A 23,196-nucleotide genomic window follows, 5' to 3' on the forward strand; every position below is an offset into this window, starting at 1 on the left:
TGACGCAACAAGATCGATCCCAGTTCCTTACCGTGAAATCAATTCTCAAGAAGGCTGCCGAAAAGGCTGCCGGGGGCTTCATGGCGCATGCTCTGTTACCTCTGTTTCCTTGAGGAGTCCCGAGTAGTAGAGTCAATCCGGATACGTTTCGGATACGTGTGGACGGGCAAATTCGACTAGAATATGCTACGCGTGGATGGGAACAGTTTTGAATCCGGAAAGAAAAAGTTGCGGATTAAAAAATATCTGGATACGTGTGGAGGGTATATTAAAGGACCCGGATGAATTCGTGAAGGACTCGTCTACCAACCGTTCTTCAAATATATATTCATTTCAATCAGAAAAATCTCTTTTGTTAACGTTCACTACAATTGTGCTGTCCAATAAATATGTAATTTAACCACGTTGAAATTAGGTCTCTCATAAAAAGACCCTTGTTTTGCTGTTTTAATGTAATGTGTTAAATGATATTAAAACACGCTTTGAAACGCAACTTTTTTGCTCAGTCGCCTTCTGGAAGAAATACCAAAGCTAAATTTGCTTGAAAACAGGCAATTAGGTTTGAAATTAGCTTAAGTATTAAAGACAAGAAAGTGAAGCGCCTGTCCGCCATCTTGAATAAGTTTATAATATTGCGCGGAGTAGACTGGGACTGATAGTGTGACGTCGGCATTTTTTCGTCCGTCCACGACCGTCCACACGCACACGCGAAAACAGCGTTTTTAAAAATTTCCACTCAGGAGAGCGTTTTTGATAAGTTCCGTTTTCATCGGATACGTGTGGACGGAAGCCGTATCAGTAAAGAAAAAGTTGCGGTTTCAAATGAAAACGGATACGTGTGGACGGACCTAAATTTGAAATTTTGATGCAACATTTTCTAGCGAATTTTTCATGTTTACGTGACATTAACTTGTGAAACTGTTTGAATCTTGCAAGCAACTTTTTCAAAACGCCATTAAGATTAATTCGTTTTCAAATTTTTACGCATGCGCCTGATAACCTCAGAGATGTTTAATTACTAACTTTACTACCCTCGTTTTCTCAATTCGTACTGTAAGTTAAATCCCACTGATTTGTGGATCAAGCGAGAAGCGCGCGGATCATAAACCAACGGAAAAAAACTCCCATAACTTACAATACCAGGAGCTTATTTCCTGACAATAAAGTCTCTGTTACGAGCCTGAAGGCCCATTAAGGCCGGCGCTTATCTCCGGTTTCCGTAGCATGAAGCGACTAGGAGTATTTATGCTCCCCCCTGGATGAGATGCTAGTCCATCGCAAGGTTACCCCCAGCATTACGCCGGTACCCATTTATACACCTGGGTGGAGAGAAGCACCGTGAGAGTAAAGTGTCTTGCCCAAGAACACAACACAATGTCCCCGGTCTGTTCCTGACAATACGGACCTCGAAATTCATGTTATTTTATAGCCTCCTTAAATAAAGGAGTTGAAAACACTAAGGATTTCTGCAAACTGTTGCTAAAGGTGTCACAGCTGAAATACTTATCTGTCCGTATCTGATAATAAAAGAAAATAAGGAATGTAACTGCAAAAAATAGTTTTATTCCTTTTTTAAATTACACAATTTGGCTTTGTAGCCAGACACATTTTCATTGGTACTGGTAAAAAATTACTCATGCATGCAATTTGCATCTCTTTAGCTGCATTCTAACATGGATTTGTTTTCTCTTTGCTTTTAGTTTCCTCCTCCAATTCTCCCTTCTTTGCCTTTTTTAAACTCCTTTGCTGTATTAACACTTTGCTGCATGATGGAGGACTGGTCTTCATTTTTGGCCACTAGATCCTTTTGGTAGAGAGCTTCTACCTTTTCACGAACCACTGCCACAGCCTTTGGTTGAGATAAGGTCAATCGGTTTGAAAAAGAAACCGGGAAATATCCTGAAGAGAGTCAAAAAACACCTCCTTTTTAGAACGACTTGAATAAAATCAGCCAATCATAATTTGGGGCACTTACGTGCTGCAGAAACGGAAGGCACACGAAAAGGTGTCAGTTTGAGTGCCACTGGTTTCCATTGCTTACTTCTGGATGATTGGGTGCTTTCAATTCAGTCAAAAATTCCAGAAATTTCAAGTAAAGAATTGAGTGGAACATAAATTTTTCAGAATAAAATTAAAGAATTTTGTGTGCACCTCCTGAGGTTGACATGACTTTCCAGAATATAGAAACAACCAGAATTTACATTCCAATGCATACGGTGCATACAAAGTGCCATCAGTGTAAAATGTATGGATTTGTGAATAACAGAAAGCACCCCTATTATGACTTTCCAGGAAACCACGAATAACAGTGCAAACTGAATTTGAATTTCAATTGCATTTCTTACACAGTTTGCTAGATTCGCATTCACTATAATACCTTTCAAATCCACACGTGTTATGTAGGTCACAAGACACTTTGGAGGATCAGAACTAAGTTCTTTGATCACAAAACCACCAAGTAGGATTTCACCTCTGAAAACATAAAATGCAAAAGATAAACTATTTCACTGTCTCAGAGGTGTGGCACTCCTCAGCTTTTGCAAGCTGGCAATGTCACAGACAAAAATGTTTTGAAAAGTTACAGAATGAGGATGTTTATACTCGGCAGCTCTTTTCCAAGGGTAAAGGGTAAAAGGGTAACGAATAAAGGGCTAACCAGTATTTATCTTACAAAATTTAGCATTTTAATTTCTTTAATTTTCAACAACCTGACCCGTGACTTAAGAATTACCACAAGCGATATTTCCTTTTTGCTCTCATTTCGTCTTCGTCTTTCAGGTTCCTTGAAAGTTATAACAAAACTCACATGTAGTTCAATTTACCCACTGGGAGGTGACAACAATTTACTTACATTTACTACGACTCGGTAATCTAAAGAACAACGCAAGTTATGAAGTAAAGAGAGCGGGTTTTTGTTTGAGTGTCGTATAAGTGCTGAAACATACGCAATTTATAAGGTCACTCGGAACTCACGAAGCAAATTAATGCATCGAATGATGAATGGCAGTCTTTATTGCACACTAGCGCGAAATTTCTGTAGGCAATCAGCAAGCTGTGCAAATCCAAGTCAATTCCAAATTCACTTTAGGTACTCGAGTAAGACCTCTGTCCATCTCGCTTGTCAAAAAAGGTTTGCAAAGAACACAACATAGTCTACAATACAGATACAGTGGACCAGGCAGAAAACATTGACCTTATCTGGACGGGGGCATCTCTCACTTCCTAAAATAAAATTGTAAACTGTGTAATAAGCAGTCTGGCTAAAGTCCCCCGAAAAACATTGTAAATTAGTCCTGAAAAGACCCGAGGGGAGAGACTAATAGCTTCACTCACTCACTTTCACTTCACTCCCTGTTCTCTCTGAAAAGTTTTCCTTACACAGACAAATTAATTATGAGCACCAGATATTATTCGAGAAAAAAATGTCAGTTACTTCAAGGCAACTGCAAGGAGTATTAAGTCTATGAAGACCCACCTGACCACTCCTTGCTTTTCAGGACATTTCTCAAACTCCACCTGCAAAGCATTAAAAAAACATGTTGCGACCACAAAGCATTCAGTTAAAAAGAGAGTTGTTAATAATATTATTGTGCGTCGGAAGTAATTACAAAGTAGATATTGCTGCACGGTCTCAGTGATAATTTGTGACTTGTACAAGTCCATTGTGTCTGCTTTAAGACATATGTAATGTGCTTTGATTCTAATGGATCATATACACACTATAAATGTTTTCACGTTTTGTTGTCATACTTAATTACTTTGAATTTGGTTATAATCAAGACAATCAAATGAAATTAATCACTGTCTGTGGAATGACGCCTTTTTTTAATGTTAAAATGGTCATTGCAGACTGTCGCAGTACATTGAGAAAGCAATAAATTATACATTCTGAAGTCAAAAATTTTAAATGCAATCCACTGTATATACTCACACCCTGATATGCATGGCAATATATTCCCTCGGACAGCTCCCTAAGTACAACTAAGTTACAGAAGTCACGACCGCTTGCAGGCCAGACAGCCTTAAACTCTATTAGGGACACCTAATGGAAAATAAAGTGTTAAAGTGCCCCTGTGATCAAAAAAACCACTTCCTTTTTTCCTTCAGATTTTAAAAGTGTGTTTGCTTAACACCTGACTGGCAAAATTTTGAACTTTGATTTTTATCCAAAGGCCATTTACTTTGAGTGTAAGTTTTGGATTTCACGGTCCGCCAGTACTCACGTTCAAAACTGACCGATTGGACCTCAGACGGTTGGATCCAAGGAAAAGTGACGTCAGAGGCTCACTAACTTAAAATTTCAGCTTGTGAACGCAGCTTATTATATATGCAAAGCGTGAGTTTAAAAGTCTGAAAGCCAAAAACCCCCGTGCTGCATATTAATTCTGTGGGCGTACACACGTGTTGCATTCTTAAACTAGTGAGCCTTTAACGTCATTTTCTCCTCGATCCAGCTCTCTCAAGAACATAATGTTAGTAATGGCGGACCATTAAATAGGAAAATTACAGTTAAAATAAAGAGGTGACTTTTTGAAATCAAGGCTTAAAATGAGGGTTACTTAGTGTTTTGTTAACATAGTTTTGAAATCCAAAGAAAAATATGAATTGATTTTTTGGTCACAGGGGCACTTTAAAATATTAGTTTCTTTTTGTACAATGGTGTGACTTACATTCCTCGTATCAATAAAGCAAAGCTTTTGTCTTTGTCTTTTAAACAAGGTTATGGAGTGCTACATTAACAATAATAATAACTTCATTTGTATAGCGGGTATATACAAAGCTAAATATATAATAATTTAAACTAAATTAAGTATAAACTTAAAAGGTAAAAATAACTACCAAAAAGCAATTCTAAAAAGATGAGTTAAACACAAAGGACTTCACATAATTTCAACTGGCAAATCATTCCATAAATTGGGCGCAGCAACTGAGAGGGCTCTGTATCCATATGTTTTTTGATGATATTTTCCTTGGTGGATTATGGTAGACTAAGAGTTGACTCATGGAAGAAGGTGCTGGGTTATTGATTGCCTTGTATGTCAGTAATAAAACTTCAAATTGTATAAAGTAATTCGCTGCTCCATCTTGTGACAGATGTGAGCTCAGTCATCAGTTGGTCAGAGTGTTGTGGGATCTTGTATGCTTTTTAACTCTGGGTGAGGGATTTGGTAGAATAAAAATACATTGTAGTCTTATAATCTCAGAAAAAGACTTCTCCTACATCATGGAGTGCTTTAATTAAAATATTTCTCTGTAATCCAGCTGCACAGCGTGACACAAAACATCTGTGATGATTCCCTCCAGTACGTAAGGCCATCAGCCCTTAGATAACATGAAATATCAAGATAATAACATTACCTTTGTGAGTGGGTCAAACACTTCTACATATTCACCTATAAAGCAAATTTTTTTTTTCACAAATAGTGAGATTAATGTAGACAAGAGTAAGACAAGAGTATGTGATGCACGCATGGGGGAACAACAATAATTATTATTATTTACATGTATCTGAAAGACTCTTCCCAGGATCTACAGCCCTCATTTCATCCAAAAAGATTTCATTCAGCTAAGATCTTGTGTCCAGAAATTCAGCTAATTGCATGATATATTATAACATACAGTTAGTGTTGGGGTTTGGGTTGTTCTTAGGTCACAGTCATCTGAACTGTTCATACAGTATTTGATAATTTGGAGTAAACTAAGTGGTGAGACATTATGCCTTTATTTATGGACACAACTGACATAAAAGTTAAGAGAAGAGGACCCTTTGAGATGCTTACCAAAATCAGCAGTCATCTAATTGGGTGAAGTTTTGGGACAGAAAGTTGCCGAAATATTAATATAGAGTGTCATGGTATCATCCCTGATGAGCACTCACGGCCAATCCACTTTAAACATCTCAGGCATATATCTACAATAATAATAATTTAAGTGTTACCTTTGACATACATTTCATCCCACTCATGTCTGAATGCAAATGAATGTACATAGGTCAAAATAAAAAGAGCAGGAGCATTAATGACTGAACTTCCTTTAAAGGTGTCCCAAGGTCTCTCCCCTTCTTGAGCTGGTCTCTTAGAAATCTCCACTCCTCTACAAAAAAATCAAAGAGAACAACATTATTTCCCAATAATTATGGATTTAACAGCTGGTGTGCATGTTGTGGTTTAATTTTCTTCTTAAATCAGCTAATTTTTTAAGACCGTAGTTTGTCAACATTTGCCGTTGTCGTTGACAACATTTGTTGTTAACAAAGTATGGTCTGGCATCCTGGCAGGGCTCAGTTTGTTAAACGGGGGGTTACAAGGCCAATTCCAAAGGTTGATGTGTTCAACTTGGCTTGTACTGTCATCTTTTCAAAGGTTTTTCCTTTCAATTGAGTGAACAAACTACTGCCTGAGGTCGCTCCCAGTGCTGCTAAATGTGTTGATGGTCGTGGGTTGAAATGAAAGGTTAATCTTTGTCAATTATTGATTCTGATGTGGAATTGTAACGGTGGGACTCAATTTTGTGGGTTCCCCAGAATGGAGTGTGCAGCCTTGGGATTTATAATACCATTGGCAACCTAGAAATTGAAAAATGGCTCAAATTGTGTTGAATCTGCCGTGGATAAAAACCACGCAGAAAGGAAGCTACCCACAATGGTAATATGGTAATGCACCAATCAACTCGAAACTTCAACAATCCCTCCTCCCCCCCCCCCCCCCCCCAGGCAAACCTCGGGCATTTGAACTTTTGAAATGGTGTTCAAATGCCCTACCCTATTGTCAGATTTGTCTGTCTGTCCCCAACTTTTGAAGACCTTTTTTGTAAGCTAATCGCTCATAAATGCTATATCTCTTCCATCTTGTCCAAAGTGTTTTATGACTGTAAGCGACTTTGGTGCCCGAAAAAGATTCATTAAACCCGACACTTCCGGCTCAATTTTCCCCACCCCATGGCGGCAAAGGTCAAATTCCCCACTCCCCGGGCAAAGAAGATAGCCAAATGCCCGGGGTTTGCCTGGGGGGATGTTGAAGTTTCGATTTGATTGACGCATAAGGCTTTTTAATTGAGATTTTTTTTCATCTACACTGCACATGTAATTATCTTTTGAGTCTTTTATCAGGATCCCACCCAAATCGCCGGGGGGGCTCCCATATAGAAAGGGGAGGGATGCTCGTCGTTTCGCTTAATCCTTTGACGTCCAAACCAGCCTAAACAGGCCAGACTTAGTATTTTACTCAGTCTAACGCCAGACGATTTCAATTTCGGATTTTGGTTTCATTTAGGGTGTTCCGGGCAAAACGCCATAATATTAGCCGTGAAGGTCTCTTTTAGGGTTAAAAGTGTCTATTTACTTTGGGGATCAAAAAAAGCCTGGGCCACGCCCAGATTGATCTCCTTTAAGAGGGTTAATTTAAAATTTTTGACAAGAATCCATCCCCTTTTTATATGGGATTCCCGCTGGTCCAAATCCTTATATTTTTGTCCGCCACATTGACTTTCCCTCAGACTGAATCAGATTTTGGGGTACCTGTGCAGGCATTTGACTTTTTGGCTATTTTAGTGAGATGGTTTTGTCAAAACTACCAAAATCTTGAATCACTTCAATTTATTCTCTTGAATATTAGTGGTGAATTTAGAATTTTTAAAGTTTTTGTCATGACTGCTTATTGAACAGGGTAATGATTTCATGGTTGGGTATATGCCACATGCCCCATATGGTCAGTTTTTGGCTTCTTCTTTCCAAGAAATTCTCTATTTAGACCATTTTTTTCCCTATTGGCACTTCAAGTTTGGTATGATTTGCAGTTTCCAAAGAATATATATATCATTACAACGAAAAAAACAGCTTACTTTTCATTTCCAACAGCTATCCATCCATCTGTTCCCTGTTTTGCTTCAAACACTTTCTTCAGTCTCTTCAGCAAACCCTCTTCCACTTCCCTATTGCATGGAAAATAAAGACAACATTTTGTAGCCTACATGGACATTCAGTTTGGCAGGCCCTTTATACCATTTGCAAGTGCTAATGTCACACACAAGTTGTCCTATTAAAGTCAAAATCCCTGTTTAAATGTCAGACATGTACTTCTCAAACTAATTGATAATAAATATAAATAATTTATTCATACGCCAAAAACAAAAGAAATCACTACTGTGGAGGAAGTTTGGATATGTGGTCTTAATTAGCAAAACATTTTTGCCAACTTTGATCTGAAATATCTCCTAAAATACTGAGAAGCAATATCAAGCACTCAAAAGAGTGTTTCATCAGATATTCAAACACCTCGAACTGGGCCTTAGCCCTCATTATTCAACTCACTTCTCAGTGTTTGGATATCCGCTGAAAGCCTCCTTCTCATGTTTGATATATTACTAGCATAATGTTACACAAGAGATTTTTAAAACCAGGGCAGGGCTGAAAATTGATTAACATTTAGGGACATGTATAACAGCTAGTTTCAGGTTAGAAGACAGAATAGTTGAAAAGTAATTACCGGTACCTTATTACATTTCAACCATTCACAGCAAATAACAAAGTTATATTATTACTTTGGTATTTGTTTTATGACACTCTCTTGAAATAATCAAACTGTAATTACTATCCTTTACTCTATTTCCTTTAGGCGTGTACCTCCAAGGATAATGATACTTTTCAAGTAAACCATACTTGAAGAGCATCAGTATTTATCAGTTATATATCATCAATGTGATACACAAGAAAAAGATTTCTTAGGAGAAAACTTCACAACATGCCTCACCTGCTCAAGAAATCATACTTTAGTTTTCCATTCTCCATGACCTGTGTGATTAATTTCAAAGTAATAATGTTGAAACTCCTTACCTCTTGTATCGTTCTAAATTCTCGGTTTAAATCTGTATTTGGCAGAAGATGCCCTTGCCAAACAATAAACATGTTCAGAATATCAATGCATGGTCGCCAAACAAGACGCTAGGAGTTACGGGTAAGAATATCCAGAGGTAAGTTCTTTTTGCTAGACAATCACGAAGAAATTGAAATCAAGCAGGTAGACGAGGCAAACCTAGAGAATGGATTAGCTTAACCCCTAAATACCCCACCTCTTAGGGCGAGTTCGATTGACGCTATTCCGGAATAAGAATACGTGGAGTGATGATTAAAACGGAAAGTTTGGCGTGTTTCGAAGCAGCAAGGATGATAAAAATATGTTTAAAATAGTATTTTAGCAGTTTTTTGACAATTTTAATGTGAATCTCCGTAAAAAACGAAGGATTTCTAACTTATATTCCATGTATTCTTATTCCGGAATACGGTCAATCGAATGCACCCTTAATATTTGCGTAAGAATAACACCCTTTCAGTATAGGGATGATATCTGTAATACAAACATAGCTTTAGGTATACAAATTTTCCAACCACAGGAACAAAAACCTTACATTCGACAGCCAATGAGGATCTGGTTGGAACATCAATTAACAACAATTCAACAAAGTGGAGGTGGCTAATGGTGGATATTAGGGAGCTTTAGCAACGACGACGGGAACAGCAACGAGAACGTCATCACAAAACACAAATTCTCATTATTGTAATCACTTTACAACTATTCCAAGTTTTTTAATGCGAGAAAGTTATGGCAGTCCCTCAGGAATGAAAACGTTATGAGCTGCGCTTTATTTAGGGGAGAAAATGAAAATTTATCTTCAAATGCTGACGTCCTTCACAAAACCTTGAAGTTGGTCATTTCATTACAAATTTGTGACGTTCTCGTTGACGTTGTCGTTGCTAAAGCTCCCTATTTACCGAGCCGCGAAGCTGCAAGGTAAATATCCACCATAATTAAGAACTATTCACCGAAGTAGAGGTGGCTAGCGGTAAATATTTAACGAGCCGCGAAGCGGCGAGGTAAAGATCCAATGCTAGCCACCGACACTGAGGTGAATAGTTGTTTTAGCATATACTAAAACAGTGAGATAATATACAGCACAAAAAATTAATTTGGATGTTTTCTTCACTTGTCACGGATGCAAATCGGGACGCCATTTTTTCCCGAGTTCCTCGGGGGTAAATAGCACAGGATATTCGGAGTTTGACGAGCCAATCAGCGCGCGAGTTCAACGCTATCCACTGTTTTAGTATATACCAGACTGTATATACTAACTAGCCACCAACACTGAGATGAATAGTTGTTTTAGTATATACTCAAACAGTGAGATAATACGGCACAAAAAGATGATTTTAACTCATTATTCCTCCAACGATTACAATATTTTTGGGCGCAAATCCCGCACGAGTTGCTCGGAGGTGAAAAGCAAAGGATATCCGGAATTTGAGCAGCCAGTCAGAGCGCGCTTTGAACGCTAGCCACTGTAAACGATATCTTCCCTATTGTATTCGGGAACGCCGCCAAATGCTAAGGTGACAGGATATATTCAGTAGTTACTTCACTGGATTCGAAGGTGACAAGAGAGCGGTTATTTCAGCCATATCGTACACGAACTAGCCTTCGGTACGCCAGCTTGTTACCGGACAATGAGGATGACGTTCGAAATCCTAATTTTAAGCAATGTTGCGAGAGATGGAAATGGGCATTAATTAAGCCCTCGTCAAGTACATGTGTGCAACCATTTGCAATACTTGAATAGTCTTCAAGTTATTAATTTGCATGCCACTGAAAAAGAATGCATAACCATAACTGCTGAAAACCCTCTCAAAAATTCTTTGCAGGGAAGGTCGCTAAGGCAAGAAGCAGGGTAACGAGTCCCCAGTCAAGGGCTGGTGCGAGCGCCTTGAAAACCGTGCAATTCAGTGACGCTTCAGCGGCTGTGGCTAATCTATTCACAGAACTGTGTTCACTACTTAAAATCACACTTTACCTGCAAGCAACGTATCCTCCGTTCTATCCGACAAAACGCTGTGTGCTTTCACTTGTGTGACGGGCACAAAACAACCAGTGTGAAGCAGCCCCCACGCTCAGCTTTGAATGGGCATTTGAATGGGCATATGAATGGTTGCCTTTTGTGATCACATGTACACAGGGCCTGTCATCTATTTGACAAACAATGAGGCTCTTGTTTTTTCAGTTCACCTTGATTGAACTTGATGAGGGCATTTATTTAGTGGAATAGTATTGTATTTCAGTAGCTGTCTGTGTAAAACCTTGAAAGTGCATATTTTGACAAATTGAAACCTGACCCAGAAAAAAATGTGTCCACGGAGACATGTGAAAGCCATGTTTTGTCTTGTCTTCCTGATCGAGACAGGAAGAATAATAATAATAATAATAATAATAATAATAAGAAGAAGAAGAAGAAGAAGAAGAAGAAGAAGAAGAAGAAGAAGAATATTTAATAAATAATAAGAATAATAAAAGAATTTTCATAAGAGTAAAAAATCGCTATAAATGTGAGTTTGTGATCTATAGCCTAAGGTCATAATAAAACTCTTCCTTAATACAACCTTCGATGTCGCAAAGGGGGCGAACAAACATCCTGAGATTCCTGAGCGTGTAGTGTAGTCGCACGTTTTTCTTGGTGGCGGGAGCCTTTCTGGAGCCTATGCTGCGGGAGTTACAGCGAAATGCTTGATTTCAACTCCCCTTGTTACCAAAGCGTTTGTCTTTGTTCATTCCAACACCTCTTAGTTCGTTCCGTATGTCAATAGTTTTCTCTTGTCAGTTTACTGGATAGCTTCCTTACTTTGTGTTTTTTTTGTCAGATTCAACTCAATTTGAGCCATTTTTCAATTTTTCAGGCTCTTTGACCCCTTTGCATTAACGTTTTCAGTTTCCCCCTTCGTTCGTTACGTTCACTTGTACACAGGCGACCCAGACTCGGAGGGTAAAAAATTATAAGGATTTGTATGGGAATCTCGATAACAAACTGAAAAAGATATTTACTCGCAAAGGTTTTCAATAAAAAGCCGTACTTTATTGTCGTGGTGACTTTCTCTCTCCCTGTGGGGTTATTTGCCCGATTGAATGCGATTTAAGCGACTTTTCAACTTCCCGGGTTGGCACTCGATAGTGCTTTGAAAGTTCGACATTTCATGAATAATGTCCATATGGAACCCATCTAATGTAACCACCCAAGAATTTATCAGTTTTTGATGGCTAATATAACTGGCTCGAAAAGTTTAATTAAAACTTGAAGTCAATTTGTAAATAGCATGATGTTTTTGCTTGCAAATTCGTATGACGGTCAATGAAACAAAATGCAAACAATGACGTCAGCTGATACCTTTACATCAACAGCTGTTACAGGGGGAAAATAAACACAGGGCTTCATCATTCACAATGTTTCCGCTTCAGTGATCGAAATATGTATGGCACGGATGTTTACTTGGTAAAAACCTATGAACTCAAACTTTAAGTACACACTGTGATGCGATATCGATTCCTACTCCGAAAGAACTTACTTGGAAGTACTTCCCAGACCTCCCAAGTCTCACGGTTTTGCCGAGAGACTCACGGTTTTTAGGGAAATCTCACGATGAGGCACAAAAATCTCACGGTAGATTCACAGGCGGATAGAATACATTTTCCTTGAATATATTAATTTCTGCCCTGTAAAATCGATTTTCTGTAGAGATTCACAGTTCTAAGGCATATGAGTGGTTGACAAGACAGGGAACTCACAACCATATTTAGAAGAGTTATTAGAATGGGGTCGAAATTGTCGGGATTTTGGGGGTAAGAAAATTCTGCCTTGTGGGATTTAAAAATGGAAAGATTCGCTGTGATAAAATTTGTTACAGAAAGAGCTGTAGCGCTGTTGATTTAATATTTACTAGTCGCATTCAGGGGCCCATGATAATGGTCTCCTGTCGCATTACATTCCGTTTTGAAATTACCATTAGGAAGCTTTATTTAAGGTGTATGCATAAACAGAAAGTGACTAAGTTGGAGTGGCAAAAATTAAATTTACCCAAAAGTGACAATAATATTATTGGCCATAAAATAGACTATAAAGGGGTAGGGGTTCTGAGAGGCCACCAGCACATACCCAGCGAAAATTTACCCCCTCGCGTTACAGAGGGAGAGCACGGAATAGAGTGTGGATCAAGTTTTACCACGGGGTGAAAATTCTTTCTTGTTTTGTGTTTGTGCGACACCATAAAGAACACAAATATAAAATAAATCTTCAATTATCGTCATGGCCAGTGATCTTTCAATCTTTGGATCTTAACGGGGGTGCTTAAATTTGATTAATTAATGTATTTACGCCTTAAATAATCTCAATTTCTGGATAACTACGAGATCTCGCGGCATAACAATGCGGAAGAAGTTGTTATAAGAAGTCACATGCCTGACCCTGAAGTAACTATTTGAAGCCGTGGAGCTCCAAGAGATCAATTAAATAATTCATTTCGCACTTTGGATGGAATCAAAAAATGGTTCAGCACATGAATTCGCATTCTTTCTAAGATATTCCCTCTTTTTAAAACGACATAAATCCTCAACCAGCAAGCACATATAGGCCTGACTGATCTTGATCATAGCTAATGAACATTTAGAGAATGATCCGTTCTTGTGAAATGAGCTTCATTCCTAAGAACGAAATCAACGTATTAATTGATTTATTTCAGTCACATAAAAAAATAAACTCTCTTGATGAAGGTTTTTGAAATTATTAAAGCAAACCGACAAAATAACAGCGGAAGTAAGAGGAATACTTTTTGAAAATTTTAAGATTGATCTCGGTATCAAGTCAACATAAAGTGACTCACAGTCAATGATTGACTGTAAGTTACTTTGGGGTGACTTACACATTATTGAATACGCTTTTCGGAATTAACTACTGTGATTACAACACCTGCGCAAAATGATTGAAAATAACTTTCCCTGATTTTTCAACGGACAATCAAGTAAACCAGAACGGGAAAGCCCGGGAAAACCGGCGAAGCCCGCCTGGCAACACAACGTGAAGAGAAACGATAAAGATCTTCTGTAAGTCTGCGATTTAGCATCCCTGTAATTTTCTTAGTTAAGCTTAGTTCCCACTGGCGACATAAGGATCATAAGCATAATCAAAATCATAAACATAAACATAAGCTTCTCATGTTCTAGTGGGGGCGGCCGCTCTAAAAACGTAAAGCTTTTCCTCGAAGCTGGCCGCCATCTTGAAAATGAACCGACCCGAAAGTACTGGTCCTAGACTTTAATTGGCCAAAACACAATGAAAACGTTGCGTCATTATGTTTCTTATTAAGTCGTTATGATTTTCGCGTTCCCACTGCAAAGAAAAGCGACATAGTCATAGTCAAAGCCATAATCATAATCATAAGAAAATGGTCGATAATTTTCTTATGATTATGATTATGTTGATCATAAGGGCGCCTATGATTATGTTTCTGGACGTTCCCACTAAGACATAAGCGACATAACAGCGTTATGTTCGTGTTTATGATTATGATTATGATCGTTATGTCGCTAGTGGGAACTAGGCTTTGTTATTCTGTAGTGTTCGAACACACCACACCAGTGTGGCCCATGATATTATGTCTTAGTTTTTTTTCCAGCTTGTGTTGTTAGTGGTGTCTTGTAGGTAATCCGCTTTGACATAATCTGTATTTATCTCAGACATTGGGCTTCTTATCTTCAAACTTGAGTAAATAGTCCCTGAGATACGCAATACAAAGGGGTTGACGGCGGGCGATGTGATTCAGAATACTTGTGGGGATAGCGCCTCCGAAATCAACCTAAAGAGAAAGATGGACCCTATGTTAAATTTGTACATAAGAAAATAGCGCTGCCTATTAAAAGTTACTGAGGCCGCTACACCACCACAATAGAACGCTTAAAAACGAAGAATGCGGAAAACGTTTACAAAAACGCAACGTTCTGAAAACGCTTGGAAACGATGACGCCAATGTAATCTAAGTGTTAATTAATACTTAATGAATAAAAAGAGGGACCAAAAATGATATAAAAAGTATAATCATAAAAGTTACAATTTCCTCGATTGTGATTGGCAAAAAAAACTCCTTTTTCCACTAATTCACTTGCCAAGTTGTTATCGGACAGTTGTTTTCGGATAGTTTGTTATCGGACAGTTCAACAAGTCTATCACTTTCAAAGTTGTAGCTTAAATCAACCAGTCACAACCGTGGTTTCAATCACCATAGAAACAGTGTACAGGCTCCTAAAGTGGGCTTTCTTTCTTTCAGAGCAACATTGAACAATTAACGCCTCCTTTGTCAGTCTTTTAACGCACATTTTCCTTTTCTTTCACCGTTTTCAAACTTCTCCCGCGTTTTCTCCTATCCATACTTACAACTGGAGTGTTTTGCGCTCAGTTTAAAAATACTCCACTTCTAAAAATGTTTTCAAGTTCCCGTTTTCATCAACCTTCCAGTATTCGACATTTAGTGCTGATGAGAGGTGAAAACGCACAGGAGAATACACACACTCAAACGAAAACGTATTAATAACTGTTTTTATCCGACGTTTGCAAGGGTTTTGGTGTTGATGGATAAAAAAAGGACACTTGTTAAAATGATTGAAAACGTTGTAATGTAGACGGGGCTGACGCCAGCTGATACCACAAGATGATCACAACAGGATCTTTTTAAAGCTGTATACATTGCATGGGGATACAAAAGCCAGTATATTATGAGGATACCTAAACTTCGAGCCAGGATTCGAGCTAGCATCCGAGCCAGGACTCGAGCTAGGATCCGAGCCAGGATTCCAGCCAGGATTCGAGCTATGAGGAGCTTTCTCCGCTATTTATTCTCGAATCTTTCGGTTAGGTTATGTCTCGAATCGGTTAGGTTAGGTCTATTTGCGTTGGTTCTAGTCTAGTTAAGTCTAGTTAGGGTTAGGGTAGGTCTTGGTTAGGTTAGGTTAGGTCTCGGTTAGGTCTCGGTTAGGTCTCGAATCCTGGCTCAGATCCTAGCTCGGATCCTGGCTCGAATCCTGGCTCGGATCCTGGCTCGGATCCTAGCTCGGATCCTGGCTCGGATCCTGGCTCGGATCCTGGCTTTATTCTTAGTTTATCTCGTATATTATCCGTTAGCGCAAAAGCTCTTTTAAAAAAACACTCTCGTTTTCTGGTCCTTGTCAGCTTAGCGAATGCGATTTAGAAGTGTAACGATCAAAGAACCAATAACGTATACAGGGGATGGCCTGGATTTCAGGTGGGTTACCTGACATTAGTTCTACGATGTAAAAAGACCCGTGTTTTCTATGAATCGTGAAAGATTTGAATCTAAGGGGAGTCAAAAAGCACAATTATGTGAATTAACACTGTACGATTTTTGCGTACGACTTTCTAAGACAATTACTGAAGAGCAGGAAGCCAAAACTTCGACCATTTACATTCGTGAACGTCTGTAGCAAGGGTGTCTTGATATTATTTACATGACACTATTTGTAGTGAATTCGTGGCGTAAGCTGATCGCATGCGAAAATCCAAAGCAATCGTACCCAGTTTCTAAAAAAAACCGCCTTTTACATAGACGATCTTACCTGAGAAAGGTAGGACACCATGGAATACAGCTGGCCATTCTGTAGCACAGGCTCAATAATCCAACCACTCGAATGAATCTGGAAGACAAACGTATTTGTTTTCATTACTGGGTTGCCATAAGCATTCCAGTAAGAATACGAGCAGAATTTCGCCGTTTTTTTCCCTGTCGGAACTGAATGGAAAAGATGTATAAAGATGACAGAAATTTTTAGTCGTGTTCTTTCTGACAAATGATTAATAGGTAGCCATAGCTTTTAACGTCAGAAAAAGATTTGTTTTGTCATTCTTTTGTAAAATGAAGTTTATTTGGGAAGCCCACAATATTTCTTTAAGTGGTTCCTGGTTAACCCAATTTATTGCTACGACTTACTAGTGCGAAGATTGTCCATATTACTCATTAACACGAAGATTTTTCAAAAATATAATCGCTTTAATCTAACCCAAAATCATTCAGATAGTAAAACACTTCATATTTATTAACCATTTCCTTCGCGTTTGTGTTTGTGAGCATTATGATTTGCGATAATTCAGGTTCATGTGTTCGCAAGTTTGTTTTGGATCTCATAGATCTTTAGATCTTCAATTCAGCAAACTCTGTTTTGATTGGCCACTCAGCCTCATTCATCCCGCAGTCAAAATAGATACGGTTCGTTTCTCAGGAAACAAAACAAAAAACAAGTACTGTTTCGTCTACAGACTGAGCAGCTCCAGGGGATGATGAGAAATATGCCGCATTCGAGCTTGATCCCGTAGCCTGCTTCTTCCATTGTAGGAGTTACCAGGAGTAGCTATTGGATTCCTAGGCTTTTTTCTTTTTTCCGACTTTTTATTTTCGGCATTACTCCTGGGAAAATCCCCTTTTAGAGCCTTCAATACCACCCAACTCAGTGCTCTCTGTTTCTGTGTAAGATGTACCACAGACAAAACGAGTTTACGCTCACGGAGCGTCCAGTTTTGAATGAAAGTCAGGGTCGAGTTGTACAAAGTTCTATAGTTCACTAGCTGCTCTTTTGATAAAGCGAGCTTCCCCATAAAATGCAGCATCCTATTTCAGTTTTATTCAAAACATATCTTTCAACAAAATGACTTATTTTTAGAAACAAGGTCCTTACCTTTCCTCTGATAATGTTCTTGGTAGGTGGAACTTCTGGTAAATCCACTGACACACCAGAAACAATGTATCTCTCGGGCTAAAAGCAGAACTTAATATTTCAAATGAAATTTTGCTTCTCGGGAAATACGGAACACGGAAATTTTGCTGGCTTGTTTAGTTATGTCTTATTTAGTTACCCCTTTGTCATGTTTACAACTTCGGCAAAAATCAAGACTGCGAAAAGCCGTAAGATAAAAAAGTTGCCCCCGGAGGGTTGTCTGCGTAGAGAGCGAAATTTAGGTCTAAGAACGTTTAGCACTTGATGAGTACGACAGGTACCTATATCAGCTAAATACATTTAAATTTAAGGTCTTCGCTAGCTTGCGTCGTCAGTTGAGAGGTACTTGCAGAGAACCGAGTTCAAGCCGGGTTTTTTTTTGGCATTCGCTACTTTCACATTCCCATAATGCAATACGTTTTGGCGGGTTCTTTGCATAAAAACAATACAAGTTATTTACTCTTTGGACTGTATCATGCTGCAGTGAACTGGATATCGATTGTTTTGATGCAAATAACCCCCCAAAATGAACTGTATTATGGGATTTGTGAAAATAGCGAATGAAAATTTCAACCCTTAACGACTACCGAACACATAAATGATGCGTAAAATGTTGGCTGGACGTGACCCATTATGGCATGTGATAGCACTACCACACAATGATCAACATGATGGGAACGTTTCAGCAGCGGCTTAAGGTGATTCCTTGGTTTTACATTGCGCAAACCTACTGCACATAATTTCTTGCGTCATTAGCGCGCGATTTAGCTCGCGCACATTGATAAAATGGCGGATTTTCATTGCCATATATAGCCTTATTGGTTAGCGTCGTACCATGGAACAAGCACGGTGATCCCCCCCCCCCCCCCCTTAGTACACTTTTGTACATTTTTTACAACAGTGTGCGAACTTTCATCTGAAATCTATGACAGGTTCTATTTCTGGGGAATCACCTTATTAAAATCGGATCTATGGTACGACGCTGACGAATGAGGATATTTAAGGCACTTTAACAATTGCCGCGAATCCCCAATGTTGGACAAATTTAGCTCGATTTTATAAATGTAATCAATTATATAACGCAGAGCCTCGTGTCATTCTATGGTTAATTCACATAAGTCCCTGAAAAATGTATTTCAATGTCTTTTTGAGTACTTAACACTCCAGAATGGATTTAACTCGAGTATGGGCTGTTCGACTCGTAATGGTTCCTTCCGTACAATTTTATGAAATTGCCAAAAAAATTGGCAATAGATTTTTTCTTATTTTTTTTACTACTCCATGAGGACACAAAAATGGGAGTCACCGAACTCGTTCAGGAGAACATAGCAATTCCTTGACGGATTAAGCTTGGCGTCAATGAAAATCCGCCATTTCATCAAATGTGCGCGAGCGCGAGAGACGAAAGAAATTATGCGCAGCAGGGTTACGCAATGCAAAACCAGGGAATTACCGTTAAATCCGCACGCCTTCGGCACGCGCCCGCAGAGCACCATGGGTTAGAAATATGGTAACCCATCTGTGCGGAAAACTTTGGTTTTGGTCACCGCATGACCGTACGTCCACCCCTCCTTGTATGCCAATGTGACCAGTATTTCGTGACCACATCGCGGGCTCAAGTTTAGAGCTCATCGAGGTCAGCTGTTTTTCTTTTAAGTTGATCGCTGACCAGGTACTGGGTTTCGATTGGATCGCAGGCTTAAGTCAGGTTAAGAATAAATAACCCGGGAGCTCCGGTTTTAGACTTGGCAAAATCTATGTCATAAAGAGAGAGGCAAGCCGACCACTAATCTTAGTACTTACCTCAACTCTCTCCGCAACCAAAACAACAAAGTCTCGAGATTGTTTGACAAAACACTGCGTGGTTTCGTGATGAAAATAGGCTAAACGCAAAAACATGGAAAAAAAAAAGATTTATTTACAGAAACAAATGGAACAAATGGAACAAATGAGCTTAGAGATTCAAGACTCTCAGCAAGTCAAAAGCAACTCAGTTGGCTATAAAAGTGGAACAGAAGAGTTTTACCAAGAAATACCCCAGATAACCGCAGCTAGTGGTCAGATGAGGACTTGGATCACAACCTTTGGATTCCAAGTCCTGATTTAAAAGGAAAAGAACTTAGTGGTGATAGATACCAAGTGAACTGGAGATCTGCATAGGTTTTTTACAACGGCATGCAATGCGCAATCTGAGTTGTGAAATAAATATGTGAAACGGTAGTATATTAATAATATTAGTATTGTGTGTATACACCGGGGGGTAGGGGTACGCGCGCCGGACTTCCGCTCTCAGGGGCATTGGTTCGAGGCCTCGCTCTGTCATCGCCTTGTTTCCTTAGAAAAGAAGCTTTTCCCTACGCTGTCTCTCTCTTTACCCAGGTGTACAAACAACAGGAGGTAGCCCTGCGAGGAACCAGCATTCCGTCCAGGGGGGACCGTGCAGCAATACTCTCCACCGCTTCATGCTGAAGAAACCGGGATAAGCTCCGTCCGTGTCAGCTCCAGTTGCTGGTGTACAGAATACTGCACAAGGTAACTTTTAAACTGTAATGTGTTTCAAAGGGGTATACATGTGATTTATGCCATGATTTCCTGTTGAAGCAGCTCACTCTTATGACTTAGTGATAAACTTTACAATAGCGCGTAAACTTGCTGCCAGCGGGTAATCACGCTAACAGGGTAGAAAATGAAATGACGATCAGTGTAAATCAGTCCTGTCTTTACTCACAAATTTTTGTTTGGTCATCAATTTGCCGAACAATCTTTGCTTTCTGTTGGATTAAACAAAAAGACAAGGGAATAGAACTTTAAAATTAAATCAACTGCCCCAACGCGAGTAACTAACAACGACAAACGACACAAAATGATATCTATTCAAGAAGGACTGTATGCATAAATAGTTCCAGTTTAAGCAATTTTGAAATAAAACAACAAAGAAACGACAGGCTGTGTCGAAGAGAAAATTCCATCATCATGGATTTTTTAAGTTCTCATTCAAAATCCGTCCTCTGTTTAAATGAATCAGTATGGCCACAGGTCTTGCAAGACAACGATCGGTCCCTCTATAGTAATTCTAAGGATCCGAATGCGATCGAAATTTACGTTCGAATGAGCGCAAAAAAATGCGGCCCACCAGAGGATGACGCTCCTGGATTTTGCGCACGCACGCACTTCTCCTTAGCTTCAAACGCTTGTTTCCATAGTTACCTTGAGCATCCTATCGTACATATAACGTGTCATGGGATTTCGGACCGCTTGCCACACCGCGGGCGGTTTCACCTTGATCATTCCTTTTCCCAGAAAACTACACAGAAAAACAAAAAAAGTGTTTCGAAAATCAAACGTTTGAAGAGCTTACTTAATCACATGCTGTACCGCTAGTTGAGGCCTCTAGTTTCATGATCCTAGAGTAATAGACTACACAATATGAAAAAGTCTTCTTCCAGTCGACCGGCCGACGGCCAATAATCACGACTTATCTATGCTACAACGAGTTGCAAAAATAGTGGAGACACATTATCTTCTTGGGGCGTTATTAATTTACCATAATAGGCAGCTTAAGCACGCGCGTTTTTGAGACGCGGACGGCAACCGGAAGTGTGCTGTTTTCCCTTTTAACCTGTTTTCACACAAACACATTTACATTTCCAAGTATCTTTTATCCATTAGAGATAATTAGTATAAAAATTTGGGAGACACCACTGTCCTGGCACGCGAAATTTTCTCTTCCGATTGACGTCCGCTCTTAAAAACGCGCGTGCTTAAGCTCCCTAATATCTCACACACTGCAGCCCCCCTTTCCCTCCCCCCCCCCCCCCAATCAATGTTGAAAGGGAAGGGGGAAGCGGGCAAGGTTAGAATTCTAGATCCGGCGGGTATTGAAAGCTTGAAAAGGATTTTTTTAACCGAGTGTCTCACCAATTTTGCAACGTGTTGTAGCACGTGGATACAAGTGACTAAAAGTCTATCAATCGCGCAAAGAAAGAGCTTCAAACGGACCCAGCTTTCTCCTTGGAGAAATGTTGTTTCGTTAATTTTCTTCCTCGTTCGATAAGTTCTCCAATTGCAAAGAAAACTATCAAAAGCTTTCTAAGGCTCCACATTTTATGGAAAACTTCGTCAGCTCTATTCAAGTCAGAAAAAGACAACTGTGCTTACCTGTGAATTTTCTCTCCTTGACTGACCTTACTCAGTATCACGACGTCTTTTTCCACGCTATGATACCTAAAGTGAAGGAAACAGCCAAAATTAGGCCAGTGTGAAAAAGATAAGGCTAGCGCTGTGCAACTGGAAAGCATTCTGCGTTGTCAACAAGCAGATACCTTGTACAAATGCCTGTGAAATGGTGACATACATGTCATCCAAATTCGAACAAAAATCCGTTCGTCTACGGCGATAGAAACAATTCAAAGTAACGAAATCCAGTTTTTTGAAAACACTGTTCAAAGTGGTGCCTTTTTAAAATGATACGATTTCATGTGTCGGGTATTTAACCTCCAATCTCCTTGTTTGGAACCAAGTAAACTGAACTCCTCTGACATGGAAATCTCAACTTTGGACGCCAACAGAACCTATACCAAGCCAACAGAAACAAACTGTTAGCTTGAGTTACAAAAAAAAACATTCACTCCACTGGCCAATGATGAAATATGTTTACTCACCTCACCCAGTAGATTCGAAGCTGCTTGGCTGCCAAGGGTTTTATAATCCACAAGATGTCTGTCAACTGACACAAAATAAAGAAAAAAATCAAGGAAATGTGCTAGGTGAGTGCACTCTGCGAAGTTAAGGAAAGCTTCGCCTCAACTTATTGACTTAATGTTTCACGGCCTTCATTGAACGGCTTGTGGTCTACCTTTTCACGAGGTCCGACGAGAACGTTCCGCGCATGCGTACGTGAAACAACCGACTACATACGAGGCGAGATTGGGGTATGGCGAGAACCTTCGCCCAAATGCCCCTTCTCCATAATAAACTAGCGCTTTCTTAGCACACTCATCGGCTTTGAAAAGACAGAAAAGAGACTGCAAAACAGTCTTCGTCTTCACATGTCCTGAGAACGGATCATGCGTAATAAACCCTCTCTGAGGGTAAAAAAGATAATGATAGGGGTAAACAGAACTAGAGATGGGAACCTTTTTTCTCGCACATCTAAGCCATCCTTAGGACATGGCGTAGTTTTGTCCGCCAAATCAATTTGTACCTAGAGCTTAAGTTACTGTTTTTTACTACTCATCATGATTTTAAGAATTGTTCTTTGTCGGCAGGATACATCGTCGTTTACGTCCACTTTCTATAAAATACTTTTTCGTCAACTGCTAAGTTGCGCGTATTTTTTTTTCCGAGCGAACCGAACCTTCTCCTCAATGTGTTGGTCTGGAAGTAGTTCCTATGGGCCAAAGAACCGTAAAAAAATATTAATAAAACAACTGAATGAGTTTCCTACCAAAAGGAAGTTTCATATTCTCGGCTGAGATTGGGAACATTTCCCCTGAGCTCTGTTGAAATAAAAAAGAAATACCGTTAAGGCAAACCTAGATTACCAATTGATCGGAAGACTTCAATTTGCGATATAAGCTACCCCAACAATTAAGTCACAAGCCTACATAAG

The 23,196-nt window shown here is 39.4% G+C and overlaps 2 protein-coding genes across 4 annotated transcripts in view; both read right to left on the reverse strand.

Moving 5' to 3' along the window:
* Nucleotides 1-1,543: 1,543 nt before the first annotated feature.
* LOC138026306 (stAR-related lipid transfer protein 5-like) lies at nucleotides 1,544-11,068 on the reverse strand. Of its 3 annotated transcripts, none has more exons than XM_068873600.1 (9): nucleotides 10,840-11,068; nucleotides 8,748-8,788; nucleotides 7,840-7,929; nucleotides 5,939-6,093; nucleotides 5,359-5,393; nucleotides 3,932-4,042; nucleotides 3,476-3,516; nucleotides 2,378-2,472; nucleotides 1,544-1,899 (listed from the first exon to the last, which is right to left on the reverse strand). In XM_068873600.1, the coding sequence occupies exons 2-9, from the start codon at nucleotides 8,783-8,785 to the stop codon at nucleotides 1,697-1,699; spliced, it is 768 nt and encodes a 255-aa protein (XP_068729701.1). In that variant the 5' UTR covers nucleotides 8,786-8,788; nucleotides 10,840-11,068; the 3' UTR covers nucleotides 1,544-1,696. The 3 variants fall into 3 exon arrangements, with proteins under 3 accessions (XP_068729701.1, XP_068729700.1, XP_068729702.1); XM_068873599.1 differs by lacking the exon at nucleotides 10,840-11,068 and adding an exon at nucleotides 10,412-10,513; XM_068873601.1 differs by lacking the exon at nucleotides 10,840-11,068 and adding an exon at nucleotides 10,407-10,513.
* Nucleotides 11,069-12,721: 1,653 nt separating this feature from the next.
* Nucleotides 12,722-23,196, reverse strand: part of LOC138026305 (uncharacterized) — a 25,618-nt gene continuing 15,143 nt past the window's right edge. Inside the window, exons 16-25 of the mRNA XM_068873598.1 lie at nucleotides 23,032-23,083; nucleotides 22,247-22,311; nucleotides 22,080-22,156; nucleotides 21,744-21,809; nucleotides 20,793-20,889; nucleotides 20,314-20,356; nucleotides 19,389-19,468; nucleotides 17,547-17,624; nucleotides 16,434-16,511; nucleotides 12,722-14,662 (exon numbers count right to left, since the gene is read on the reverse strand). Coding sequence (XP_068729699.1) covers nucleotides 14,540-14,662; nucleotides 16,434-16,511; nucleotides 17,547-17,624; nucleotides 19,389-19,468; nucleotides 20,314-20,356; nucleotides 20,793-20,889; nucleotides 21,744-21,809; nucleotides 22,080-22,156; nucleotides 22,247-22,311; nucleotides 23,032-23,083 — 759 coding nt within the window. The 3' untranslated portion in view covers nucleotides 12,722-14,539. The remainder of the gene's footprint in view (nucleotides 14,663-16,433; nucleotides 16,512-17,546; nucleotides 17,625-19,388; nucleotides 19,469-20,313; nucleotides 20,357-20,792; nucleotides 20,890-21,743; nucleotides 21,810-22,079; nucleotides 22,157-22,246; nucleotides 22,312-23,031; nucleotides 23,084-23,196) is intronic.

This window comes from Montipora capricornis, chromosome 12 (assembly GCF_036669925.1).
Source record: "Montipora capricornis isolate CH-2021 chromosome 12, ASM3666992v2, whole genome shotgun sequence".
Lineage (NCBI taxonomy): Eukaryota > Metazoa > Cnidaria > Anthozoa > Scleractinia > Acroporidae > Montipora > Montipora capricornis.

Bases quoted from the DNA above. Each gene is read 5' to 3' on its own strand.
- LOC138026306 (XM_068873599.1), bottom strand. From the start codon at position 10,450: ATGGCTGAAATAACCGCTCTCTTGTCACCTTCGAATCCA. The intron at 8,789-10,411 runs GTGAAGTAACTA...TTAATCACACAG, and splicing joins TCTTGTCACCTTCGAATCCA to GTCATGGAGAATGGAAAACT. The intron at 6,094-7,839 runs GTAAGCTGTTTT...ATTTTTTTGTAG, and splicing joins ATAGCTGTTGGAAATGAAAA to AGGAGTGGAGATTTCTAAGA.